General features: G+C 41.6%; 1 protein-coding gene across 35 annotated transcripts in view; it reads left to right on the plus strand.

Annotated features, from left to right (window-relative positions):
* Nucleotides 1–14,217, plus strand: part of CLASP2 (cytoplasmic linker associated protein 2) — a 270,485-nt gene that overhangs the window by 13,651 nt on the left and 242,617 nt on the right. For all 35 annotated transcript variants that reach the window (XM_074945446.1, XM_074945461.1, XM_074945433.1 and 32 more), the window contains exon 3: nt 12,782–12,885. In XM_074945446.1, the coding sequence (XP_074801547.1) occupies nt 12,782–12,885 (104 nt within the window). The remainder of the gene's footprint in view (nt 1–12,781; nt 12,886–14,217) is intronic.

Here is a 14,217-nt window from a genome sequence, read left to right on the forward strand (position 1 = left end):
ACTTTACCTTAATATTTTAAGACAGCTATATTGTGATTCTTCAAGATTCCAAGAATTTTTTGTCATTAATTTCTTGCTACACAGTTGTTTACTGTTCTCCATTATCTAAAGTTGTGTGACAACTTGATTGTATTGCATTAATAAATTGCAGTTTCTATTTGTACAAGCCTGTGTATGGCTTCATGAGCCATGGCGTTAAGGGATAGGCTGGGTCCCCAAGGATAACTATAGGCATTTCAACATCCCCAACAGTTATTTTCTGGTCTGGGAAGTAAGTCCCTTCCTGCAGCTGTTCAAACAGACCAGAATTCTAACGATGTGAGCGTCGTGTACCTTTCCTGGCCATCCCACGTTGATGTCGGTGAAACATCCCTTGTGATCCACCAATGCTTGCAGCACCATTGAAAAGTACCCCTTGCGGTTTACGTACTGGATGCCAAGGTGGTCCGGTCCCAAGATAGGGATATGCGTTCTGTCTATGGCCCCACCACAGTTAGGGAATCCCACTGCAGCAAAGCCATCCACTATGACCTGCACATTTCCCAGAGTCACCACCCTTGATAGCAGCAGCTCAGTGATTGCATCGGCTACTTGCATCACAGCAGCCCCAACAGTAGATTTGCCCACTCCAAATTGATTTCCCGCTGACCGGTAGCTGTCTGGCGTTGCAAGCTTCCAGAGGGCTATCGTCACTTGCTTCTGAACTCTGAGGGCTGCTCTCCTCTTGGTATTCTTGTGCTTCAGGGCAGGGGAAAGCAAGTCACAGAGTTCCATGAAAGTGCCCTTACGCATGCGAAAGTTTCGCAGCCACTGGGAATCATCCCAGACCCACAACACTATGCGGTCCCACCAGTCTGTACTTGTTTCCCGAGCCCAGAATCGGCGTTCCACGGCATGAGCCTGCCCCATTGCCACCAGGATGTCCAAATTGCTGGGGCTCGTGCTTTGAGAGAAGTCTGTGTCCATGTCCTCATCGCTCTCGTCATCGCGGTGCCGTCTCCTCCTCGCCTGCTTTTACAGGTTCTGGTTCTGTACATGCTGCAGGATAATGCGTGAGGTGTTTACGATGCTCATAACTGCTGCGGTGATCTGAGCAGGCTCCATGCTTGCCGTGGTATGACGTCTGCGGGAGAGCAGAGTTGCAGCGGAAGTGGTGGCTAAAGACGGATGCCACGAGAATAGATATTTATAGAGAACGACGAGAGGACCTGCGAGGTGGATTCATGAGAGCAGAGTTTCAGTGGAAGCGGTGGAGGATGACATTTCCTGAGGAAGAACACATGTACCCGGGAGCCCATGACAGACAACATGGAGAAATTTGCTATTGAGACAATAGCAGGAGAGCAGAGTTGCAGCGGAAGCGGTGTATGACGACGATTAGCAGCACGCGGGAGGACCAGAATGGATCCCCTGAGCTGCAGGAGAGCAGAGTTGCAGGGGAAGCAGTGGATGACAATGGTTAGCAGACCTACTATACTGTCTGCTGCCAGCAGCACCCAGGACACAACAGCGGTGGTGTCGGTGAGCTGAGCTGAGCAGGCTGCACGCTTGCCGTGGTATGGCATCTGGTCGGAAAAAAGGCGCGAAACAATTGTCTGCTGCTCCTTTCACGGAGGGAGGGGTGACTAATGACATGTACCCAAAACCATCCACAACAATGTGTTTGCCCCATCAGGCAGGGAGCTTAACCCAGAATTCCAGTGGGTGGCAGAGACTGCAGGAACTGTGGGATAGCTACCCACAGTGCACCTCTCCATCAGTCGATGCTAGCCACGGTAGTGAGGATGCACTCCGCCGACTTAATGTGCTTAGTGTGGACATACACAATCAACTGTATAAAATCGATTTCTAAAAATCAACTTCTATAATATCGACCTAATTTCATAGTGTAGACATACCCTTAGTTGGTAGCTCTCACCTCTGGGCCAGAAGGTCAGGAGCTCAATGTCGCACTAAGATTTTGAGTCGTTGCCGATTTTGACAATGCAGAACAGTAAATAGTATAAATATTAATTTGTAGATGCCTATAAGTACATGCATCTGGGAGCTTTAAAATATAATTGAAAACATGATAAAAAGGCAGCTTTCTAAATCCTAGAGCATGAACACTTTCCATCATACAATAAGACAACACACAATATACTTAATATAAGAAACATGCTTAATGTAAGAAACGACTAAGTCTTGCAACTTGTCCTGAAAGATGTCTCAGATATATTTGTCTTACATTTAGGGAGCGTTCTGGAGTTATGCAATAAATCTTCATTGGAGAAGGCCTTGCTTTCCATCATCTCAGGATTAAACCTGGGCTTTAATGTGATTTTTATTTTTTTTATTTATTTTTATATCGTACTTTTGGTGTACACAGTTGAACAGATATGTAAGTCAAGTCTTTGCTCAGAAGAGTTTACAATTTAAATATTTTACTATGTTGGAATAAAAATAATGCCACTCTACCCTAAGCTGTGAACCCTGCGTATCTGCTCGGTGCAAACAGCATAAGTAGATGCTGATAAGTTTTCCCCAGCCCACCTGTGATGCATTTTATCCAAGTTGAGCATGAGAGCTTGTCTAAACTCAACTTTCACCAGTTTAATTCCACTTAAAATTGCAGCTTCAGTTAAACCGCTTCTACTTTATGTAGAGCAGGCCTTAAATTGCCATGTGAAATCTGCTTTGGGAGAACCATGGGAATTCCAGGAGAGGACAGAACTTTTGCCTTTATGTGTATTCACTGTTTATATGCCAGGTTGATGAGAAATGAGTTTAACCAAGAGCCAGTTTTTCTCCAGTCCATCCATGTGCAAAATCACTTCTGTGGTTGTTAATGAAGAAGGAAAGAGACCTGAATTACATTACCCTAGTAACAGGTTTCAGAGTATCGGTAGTAGTTTCTCTTTTCAGCCATCTCTCTGTAAAACACTGCTATGTTGTTGCACTGTATATTCAGTGTTAAAAGCGTCTTGCACACTTATGCATAACTAAGCCTGACCTAGTCAAATAACGCTCTCTTGGGTGTGACCATACTGTGTTTAAACAGTCTGGGTTATAGAAGAAAATATTTCAAATCCATATCTCGGCTCTATGAATAGCAGTACTGCTTACTTGAGAGGGTGTAGGACTAGGAAATCATCCTATAAACTTTGTGGCTGAACCCAAAGCTCCCATGGTCAAGCAGTGGGAAAGAATCAAAATTATGATTCTTTGCAAACTCCAGCTGTGACATTTTAACAGATATGGCACTGCCTGTTATGGTCATAGTTCATGATGTGGGCTGATGGCCGGTTGTGTATTGCAGATTTACACTTCAGGCTGGCAGTGTGATATGGGGAGTGAGGGAGGGCTCCTATTACTAGGCAGGAGAATATTAAGGGAGAGAGAAAAGCATAAGATCTCCAAATAGAAGACAAGATGGCTATAGCAACACTGAGTCTTTTTCTTAGCAAATGTATATGTTCTCTAATATGCCTCTTTCAATCTATGACTTTGCTGGATCTCATCATACATACAGATTAGAGATGGAGAGAGCTTTTCCAATCAACTCTTAAATATTACTTTGAAAATTGAAAATGCTGATGCAAACCATTAACTTCCCCCTCTTCTTTTTCTTCATTTATATACTCCAGGAAGTAGTCTTTGTGGTTTGCCATTCTTACTCGAAAACAGTGTCACAGTCTTAATGTACTCAAGTATGGTCACTTACTATATTAAGCACCATTCTGTCCCATTATTGTGAGATTAAATTGGTACTATTTTTTTATATAATGGTGTTGGGTATTTTTTAAATCCGCCTTATCCCAACTGGAAATTACAGTCTGCTTTTTTGGTATATATTATTTTCTTTAATGAAATAAGAAATTGAAGGGTTTGTCATATGCCAAAAAAATCCTGCATTTTCTCACTTCATGCCTTGTCTTTTTGAGATATTGGAATGTTCCTATGCATGATACTTACACTCCCAGTAATAACTGACCTAACGCATTACCTAAGCATAACCTGTCAAAACATGGGCCTGCAGTTACATTGGAATGTAGTTCTTTAAAGGTGAGGCAAGGGGAATAACTGTCATTTAAGACATTTGCTCACTTAAGAATAAACAAGGGTTTTGCTGAGGAGTGAAAGCAAAACAAATGCATTGTTACCTATATAGCTTTATGAACCACCTGTATCCCATAAATTAGTTTTAGCCAGGGTCACTAACACAGGCATTTTAATATGACCTGAATTGCACATTAGTAACCTTTGTATGGAGGTATACCATAGGGTAAAGGAGAATGAATTCAATTTCCTAGGCAACAATCTTGCATTGTAGTGAGTGTGTTTTACCCTTTCTTTTCAGATTAACCATATTACACATTCTTTGCAGCTATCATCAATATTGATATTTCTGGGAGTTTTGAGAGATGAAATGCTGAAATGATTTTTATAAATACCTTCATTGAAGGTGATTGAACTGTTTCACTACCAAAGAGATGATTGTAGAAGTCTAAGGATACCTGGTAATTCATAAGAACAGAGAGGTATGTTCTGGAGAAATGAAGCAAATTAAGCAGCATTTTTTAAGAAGTGTCTGTCTTTGAAACAGTGTAGGGCTCTAGTGTAATTTAACAACTACTTCATGAAGATGTGATTAAAACAAAATACAGAGATTACATAAACATGCATTTCTATTTTTTCCACCACATTCCATGGCTTGCAAAAATGATTGAAGTATTTTTAAAGGAGTGGTACATAAGAGGACAAAAAATAAGAATAAATGTATGAAGAAATGTCACAAAAATAGTGCTTTGAAACTCTGTGTAAGTCCTCGTTCACCAGAGTTAACTCTGTTTTTTCTATGCTGCACTGTTCACAGCCAAATAAGAGTCCCAACATCTGTGAACTGCTGAGATTCTTCAGTACAGTGATTGTGGTTAGAGGAAGGGGTAGGAATTAATTTGAGGGATGAGGTTAATGGTTTTGCCTCCTTTTGGGGGAAAAAAAAACGTTGTTCTGAGAGTACTTAATAAAGACTATAGCTTTCTAACATACCGTCAAAGTTAAGACTAGGGTGTGCAGAAGTGACTAGTGATTCTGGGTGCCTCAATTTTTCTGTAACCAAGTTGAGACTCATGAAAGGGGCCTGATTTTCAGAGAGTAGGTTCTCAGAAAATTGAGGCTTTCAAAATTGCTAGCCATTTTTTAAAATCTTGGCCTAAATCATATCCTGCTTGAATGTTGCTCTTCCTCACCTAATAGTTCAATATTTGTTAATATGGAACCAACGTAACATCAAAATGTAGTTAGAAATTCTTTTGTTGTTGCCACAGAAAATGGAGAGAGTAAAGAACAATAGAGGACTAATTAATATATCCAACCTTTCTTACTAAATATGAAACCCTGCCTTGAACAAACTTCTTCACTTGCATTCCACAATCTGTTAGATAATTTTAGCTTTAATTTACAAGAGACTTTTCTGTGTTTATTAAATTGGTCTTGAGGCTGTGATATATTTCCTGTTAAATTCCATGTGCAGCCTTACAGGACTTGTCATGAAATACATCTTAAGAATCTGCAAACTGAGTAAGGGAGAAACAGAATGAACCAGAAATCATTTTAAGCACTGTGTAAAAACCTCATTTTATTATAACAGCTTGAAAATTTATATATTTTACCATCCCAGGTACCAAATCTACTTGTTAACATTTTACTTATAATTTTGATAAACAAAACAGTCTTAATACTTTTAATGAAAAGGAAATGCTTAATATGGGCTAGTAGATGAGAATAATCCTTTAAGGTTATATATAGTTGTTGCTTGCTTCAGAGTGAGACAGCAGATGCTGGATATTTAAGTTTTCTGTAACATGTTGTAGGATAAGCAGTCATTGGATAAGAGGGAAGGTCCTCCCACGTATCAATAACTGGTTAAAAGATAGGAAACAAAGGGTAAGAATAAATGTACAGTTTTCAGAATAGAGAGAGGTAAATTTTGGTGTCCCCCAGGAGTCTGTACTGGGACCAGTGCTGTTCAACATATTTATAAATGATGTGGAAAAAAGGGTAAACGGTAAGGTGGAAAATTTGCAGATGGTACAAAATTACGCAAGATAGTGGAGTCCAAAGCAGACTGTGAAGAATTACAAAGGGATCTCACAACACAGCGGCAGATGAAATTCAGTGTGGATAAGGGCACCTTAGAAAACATAATCCGAACTATCCATACAAAACGGTGGGGTATAAATTAGCTGTTACCACTCAAGAAAGAGATCTTGGAGTCACTGTGGATAGTTCTCTGAAAACATCTACTCAACATGCAGCAACAGTCAAAAGTAACAATGTTAGGAACTGTTAAGAAAGGGATAGATAAAACAAATATCATAATGCCACTGTATAAATCCATGGTATGCCCACATCTTGAATATTGCATGTCGATCTGGTCTCCCCATCTCAAAAAAGATGTATTAGAATTGGAAAAGGTACAGAGAAGAGCAACAAAAATTATTAGCGGTATGGAACGGCTTCCATATGAGGAGAGTTTAAAAAGACTGGGACTTTTCATCTTGGAAAAGAGATGACTGAGAGAGGATATCATAGAGGTCTATAAATTCTTGACTGGTGCAGAGAAAGTGAGTAAGGAAATGTTATTTACTCCTTCACATAACACAAGAACTAGGGGTCACTTAATGAAATTAATAGGCAGTAGTTTAAAACATACAAAAGGAAGTATTTCACACCACACAGAGTCAACCTGTGGAACTTGTTGTTGGAGATGTTATGAAGGCCAAAACTGTAACAGAAGTCAAAAAGGTTTCAGAGAAGGAGCCATGTTAGTCTATATTCACGAAAAGAAAAAGAGTACTTGTGGCACCTTCGAGACTAACGATTAAGGTGCCACAATTACTCCTTTTCTTTTTGAGAATTCAGAAAAGAACTAGATAAGTTCATGGAGGATTGGTAGAGCCCTGCACAGATAACAAATTTATATCTGCAGATATAAATCAGTATGTGTGGTGCTGTAGGGATCTACTGGGAACCACAGTGGCGAAAGCAGCAGCCTATCAGGCCGCCACTCCCAGGAGCCAGCGCCCCAAGCCAGCAGCTCCTCCAGCATGGCTGTACTGGCCCCAACCCTGCTCACTGGCAGCTGTCCCTGGTTGCGTTATGCATTGGGTGGGGGTGGGGGCAGTATAGCCATGCTGGAGGAGCTGCCGGCTCGGGGTGCTGGCTCCTGGGAGTGGCGGCCTGATAGGCTGCTGCTTTCGCCACTGTGGTTCCAATCAGGCTGCCACTCCCAGGAGCCAGCGCCCCGAGCCGGCAGCTCCTCCAGCATGGCTGTACTGGCCCCAACCCTGCTCGCTGGCAGCTGTTCCTGGTTGCGTTAGTGCATTGGGTGGGGTTGGGGGCAGTATAGCCATGCTGGAGGAGCTGCTGGCGTGGGGTGCTGAGTCCTGGGTGTGGCAGCAGGCTGCTGCTTTGGACATTGTGGTTCCCAGTACAGCCCTGCAACTCCAGGGATGCTGATTTATATCTGCGGATATCTGCATCTGTGGACATAAATTTTGTATCTGCGCAGGGCTCTAAGGATAGGTCCATCAGTGGCTATTAGTAAGGCTAAGATTTAGTCGGGGTATTTACCTGTCCATGATTTGTACTATAATGGGAAATAAAACAAAAATTCACATCCTGTGACCTGTCCATGACTTGTACTAAGAATACCCCTGACTAAATCTTAGGTGGTCTAGGGGGGCCCCGGGGAGCCGCTGCTGCTCCGGGGCGGGAGGGGAGCAGCCTGGGGCACTGCTGCTGCTTTCTATTTTTTACTGTGTTGTTTTAAAGCTCTTAGATTCCTACACTTGCCAATCGGGTGTCTCTTACTGTTGAGAATCAGTTTTTCTTGAAATGCTTCCTTCCAGAATGATAGGCTCTCAGCTAACTTCATCTGCTTTTAGATCTATTGTGGATGAACAGCTCAGTGAAGACATCTGCCCAAATGATGTAGTGATAATTAAAAAAACAAATATGATGCATAAAAATGTATGACATCAAATAAAATGTTCTTGAATGACTTTCTTGATTTTGATTTGATTCTAATCACCATCATTGCTTGAAATATGTCTGCAATAGTTTAAGGGCTTGTTTACACTACCGCACAGGGTTAATCTAAGATATGCAACTTCAGCTACATGAATAGCATAGCTTACGTGATGTACTTAGATCTGCTTACCACGGTGTCTTCACTGCGGTAAGTCAACAGCTGATACTCTCCCGTCGACTCCGCTTGCCCTTCTCGTTCTGGTGGAGTACCGGAGTCAACGGGAGAGCGCTCAGCGGTCGATTTCTTGCATCTATACTAGACATGATAAATCGACCCCTGCTGGATCGATCACTGCCCACTGATCTGGTGAGTAGTGTAGACAAGCCCTAAGCCTAGTCAAAAAGCTGACATTTACTTGTGCCCTGCGCTGTGCCCCCCTTCTTTCTGGTCTCCTGCTGGTAACATACATGCTCATCAACTTTATGGTTGAAGACCTTGCTCTTGTGCTGGCTAACCCTGTGTCTTCCCAAAGGCCACACATCCATTACTTAATACATTAATCCTCCCTTCCCCCCCAAATAATGCTAGGCAGTGTCCTCCCCAAAAATGAATTTATGCTTATACCATAGTCTGCTGCTGCAATGGAAGGAGGCCTTATGCACATAGTACCCTCTGCTGAGGTGTCATGAAGCTGAGATTTCAGTCTTCTGGTCCCAGACCCTATCTTCCAAAAGAAGAGCAGTGGGCTAAGGAGCAGTGATGTCCTGGGCAGTCTGAAGACCTGTGAGAAGCTCCCTGCTACGTTGTTGGTCTCTTGTATTGGGTGGCCTTGCCAAGATCAATCTGCCAAGCAGAAGGCTAAGTGTATTGGCCCCTGCCATCAGCCACCCCAGCAGACCCTGTGGTGGGGTAGTGGGATCTTTGCAGTACAGAGCCCTCTGTGAGCCCTCCCCTCTTCCCATGCGTCTTACTCAGAATAGCAGTAGCTGCTCAAGCTGAAGAGGCAGCTGGCAATCTCCCCTCTTTTTAGTAATAACAGTCATCTCCCACTGTTGTATGCAGCATTGTTGTAACCCTCTTGGTCCCAGGATGTTAGAGAGACCAGCTTCTGTTGGTCATAGAGATAAACTTGAGCTTGCACAGAGCTCTCCTTCAGGTCTGGGCTGAAGAACAACTCTGGGTGGGGTTCTGTGGCCTGAATTATGCAGAAGGTAAGGCTAGATCATAATGGTCTCTTTTAGCCTCATCTATTCTTTAGCTCAGAAACTGAAGTTGGCCCAGAAGCAGCAGTGTAACTCGTCAGGTACCCATAGTAGATTTTAGATCACAGTGACTTCCAGGTGGAGTTCCAGGAGTTGGATATGAACTAAAAAGCACTAGATGAGTTGGTAGCTGCTTAACTGAGAGACTGGCTCTCTCTCAATCATACCACCACAGCTGTGATCAACACTCTTGAGAGAGAGCTGCAGGCAGAGCCTTCTATGTGTTAGCCCCTTTGGCTTTGAAGAAGTTGTCTGAGATCATTGGATAGGAGAGAATGAGTCTGCTACAGAACACATTTAGGTTATGAACAGAGTACTGGGAATCAGCATAGCAAGATAACTTGCATAGTTTTGGTCTAGCAGTTCACCCAGGAGGTTGCTGCATAACCTTAAAACTCTGTTGTGTTGCTGCCTTTTAATCAAATGTAAGTTGCAATTAGGTAACACAGCTAATCAAAGATTTTACAGGTCTGATATTTATTTCCATTACAGCTTGTTGAATTTAGGACTTGAAGATAGTCACATTATTTCTATTAAATAGTATTAAGTTTGCTTGTGCTTAATATTGTGCCTTCTTGTACCCTGATTCTTGTGGAAGATAGAACCTTATTTCAATAATACATTTTGTCATTCTGTATAGATTTTAATAATTGTTATGCCTAGAAATATAAAGTTGAGGGAATTACTGAAAATGGCATGCATAATTAGAAGAAACCCGCATCTAAAAACAATTTCCAGGCTAGCTTTTTGAGGTCTGGCAAAATGTTCTATTTCTGAAGTGTTACCTGCACACCTTAGGGCACCCTACCTCTTCCCAGTCCGTAGGCTCCAGTCAAAAAGCACCTACCCTTACCCAATTCATAGGGCTCAGGGTGTAACTAACTTGGTCAATTTTAAGTACCCACACCCTTTCCCAATACATAGAGCTCTGGATGTATACTGCTTCTCTAGGTGTGCAGGACCTTTTACCAGTGAAAGAGCCTTACACAGTAATATGCTACATAACCTCTCTATATTAACAGTCACCAAACCAGACTGCACACGCTACATACACAATTCTCACCACTCCCAATAAGACAGATGAACTTTTCTTGATGGTCAATCAGGATCAGGTCCATCTGGGGGACTCCAGTTTCTGCACGCTGTCATTGGCAGATAGTTGAGGTCTGGCAGCTCTGATCTTTGGGGCTGTGTCCTGGAGTTGGTGTCTCGGGTTTGGTCACAGAGACTCCCTTCGGACTGTCACCTGATGTGCTGAGACTACCTCTAAGCCCCTTTTCACTGCCCGTTTGGGCCTCCAGAACCCTGTCTTGTTGAGCTAGATAAGTTAATCTGCTGCAACACAGACTCAGACAAGCTGCAGACTTAACTGAAAACGGCTTAGCAAGTGCTCGTGTTTCCAGCACCAAGACACCCAGCTCCCAATGGGATCCAAACCCCAAATGAATCCGTTTTACTCTGTATAAAGCTTATACAGGGTAAATTCGTAAATTGTCCGCCCTCTATAACACTGATAACAGAGAGATGCACAGCTGTTTGCTCCCCCAGGTATTAATTACTTACTGTGGGTTAATTTAATAAGCAAAAGTGATTTTATTAAACATAAAAAGTAGGATTTAAGTGGTTCCAAGTAATAACAGACAGAACAAAGGACGTTCCCAAGCAAAATAAAACAAAACATGCAAGTCTAAGCCTAATACATTAAGAAACTGATTACAGAGAAAATCTCACCCTCAGAGGTGTTCCAATAAGCTTCTTTCACAGACTGGAATCCTTCCTAGTCTGGGCCCAATCCTTTCCCTGGTGCGGTTCTTGTTAGCCTCACCTCAGGTGGTAACTAGGGGATTTCCCATGACTGGAACTTCCTTTGTTCTGTTTCACCTGCTTATATAGCTTTGGCACAAAGCGGGAATCTTTTTTGTGTCTCTGGATCCCCATCCCTCCTCCTAAATGGAAAAGCACCAGGTTTAAGATGAATTCCAGTACCAGGTGCCATCGTCACATCCTGTGAGGCCCAAAGCCTTCATTCTTTCTGGTCTGACTCACAGGAAGTCTTGCAAGTAAGCAGTCATTTACAACCAGTTGCCCTAGTTGATGGGAGCCATCAAGATTCCAGACCACCATTAATGGCCCACACTTTGGATAATTACAATAGGACCTCAGAGTTATATTTCATATTTCTAGTTTCAGATACAAGAATGATACATTTATACAAATAGGATGACCACACTCAGTAGATAAGATTTGTAGTGATACCTTATAAGAGAGATTGTGCATGAAGCATATTCCAGTTACATTATATTCACACTCATTATCATGTTTTCATAAAATCATATGGAGTCCAACATCACAGTTGGTTCCCAAAGAGCTTCCTTTTGGACCCCAGTTTAAATAGTGAAATTTGAGTCCTTTTTAGCTGTACCTTAACCAATCATTATACTAAAATTTTACTAACCAGTTCTAACATAGGGTAACAAAATTCTCTAACCAATCCTACCCCACCACCGTAATTAAGTTACACCTAGCAAAAATGATTATGTAACAGACAGAAACAATTAAAGAACCAGACACATACCCTACAGATAAACAATAGGGGAGTGGGGACCATAATGACAAAACAATAAAGAAATGAGGATTTCACAACCACAACTATTGATAAAAGAAAAGGAGGACTTGTGGCTCCTGAGCATAAGCTTTCGTGAGCTACAGCTTTCATCAGATGAAGTGAGCTGTAGCTCACGAAAGCTTATGCTCAAATAAATTTGTTAGTCTCGAAGGTGCCACAAGTCCTCCTTTTCTTTTTGCGGACACAGACTAACACGGCTGCTACTCTGAAAACTATTGATAAGTGATTTCTTGACAGACAGGATGCTATCCGACTAAGTTTTCTTTAACCATCTTAAGATCTGTTTCTTTGTCTGGTGATAGTGGGTGCTACTAGGACAGGGTCGTCTCCTTAACAGCCTGTTGTCACATTGTTTTAATGTAATTTAGATGTAACGTGAGGATGTGACTTCCTACTTCTCAGCTAATGGCTGCTAGTTGGCTGCTCTTTTAATCTGGTTGCAGACGGATACCTTTGGCACCAGGCCTTACAATATGGCTGCAGAAAAGGCCTTATCCTTATAAAGTAATATCGGCTGAGAAGCCTTTTGTCTGACATTCTTTTTGAAGATCAAACTGAAGTAATGTATATAGTTGGCAAGAAGGGAAATAATATCTGTGGCTTAGTTATTTTGATAGCATTCTGCTTCTTAATTCCAGTCCAACTCATTGTTCTTAAACATGTGTGACAGAAAACTGATTAGCGACTCATTTAAATAATTTTTTTTGAAAAATCTTTCTTGAAAATATTTTGGACTTGTTTTGGACTTGTTTTCAGTCGTGTCTTGATTTTTGAACTAGAAAAATCTTAATTCTTCTCTAAGAAACATTTCTTATAAACTTGTTAGTTTTAAATTGATTAATACATATTTTGTTAATCCTTTTTTTGGTCCTCTAGTTCTTCTAGCATTGATTGATCGAATGGGAGATGCCAAAGACCAAGTTCGAGAGCAAGCACAGACTCTTATATTGAAATTAATGGACCAGGCAGCACCACCAATGGTATGACCACTTCTGGAAATTCAGAGTTAGGCTCTGATCTTACAAACATTTACATGTGATCTTAACTTGAAACACAAGTCATTCCAATGAAGTCAGTTGTTAAGTGCGTGTGCAAGTTTTAGCTGGATCATTGTTTTAATGTGTAAACAATATTGGATTGTTTTGCTTTAACTGAAGATATAACTCTGACACTAAACATACTGTTTTTACGTTATATAAATCAAAAGCAGATGTTTTCGTACCAGGATGGCAGAAGTATTTTAATTAAACATGTTTGAAACTTCCAGATGGGCTTGAATTTTAATTAATACAATGGAAATAAGCTTGACCCTCAACTTCCCCAAAATCAAATTAATTAAAAGCCTATAGGGTGAATAATACATCCACATCCACATAAGGATAGTCTTGTGGTTAAGACACTGGATTACAGCTCAGAAAATCTGGGTTCCTGGATCTGCCACATACTTCCTGCCTGACCTTGGGCAAAGCAGTTAATCTCCCTGAGCTTCAGTTCCCTACGTATAAAATGGGCTAAAAATGCTTTCCATCTTTTGTCTGTTTTGTGTACTTAAGCTATGTCTACACTGTGCACCTTACAGTGGCATGGCTGTTCCGCTACAGCCGTGCCGCTGTAAGGTACACAGTGTGGCTGCTCTTTGTCGGCAGGAGAGCTCTTGCCTGCCGACAAATAAAACCACCCCCAACAAGGGTCAGTAGTTTTGTCGGCAGGAGAGCATCACCTGCCGACAAAGCACTGTCTACACAGGTGATTTTTGTCAGTCAAACTTTTGTTGGTCGGGGGGGGGGGTGTTTTTTCACACCCCTTAGTGACAAAAAGCTTTACAGACGAAGGTGCAGTGTAGACATAGCCATAGACTGTAAGTTCCTTGAGTCAGAAACTGTCTTTTACTATGTGTTTATGCAGTGCCTTGCACAACGGGACTCTGTTTATGGTTGGGTCTTCTGGGTGGTTCTGTAAGACTCCTATTAATGTAAGTCTGAAAAATGAAAGATTGCCTAATAGGATTTATCACTTAAGCAGTATTATTGCGGAGTCTTGGAACAGGGGTCATCAATAGGAATGCTATTGTTACTCAACTACTACTAATTCCCTCTTAAGGAAACCCTCTTTATAAGTTTAGATATGGAGATGAATAGGGAGACTCTTTTCGTTTTGGAAACCAGAGCAAGGTACTTTAAACCTCTAAAACTGGCATATGTTTGTTCAGAGACGTGGGGATGAATGTGCAGGGAACTTGGATCTACAAATCGCGTCCACAACTAGAGAGAATGTTTGAAAATTTGTGAGACAAAAAGTATTCTGGTGTGATT

The sequence above is a fragment of the Natator depressus genome, chromosome 2 (assembly GCF_965152275.1).
Source record: "Natator depressus isolate rNatDep1 chromosome 2, rNatDep2.hap1, whole genome shotgun sequence".
NCBI classification, from domain to species: domain Eukaryota; kingdom Metazoa; phylum Chordata; order Testudines; family Cheloniidae; genus Natator; species Natator depressus.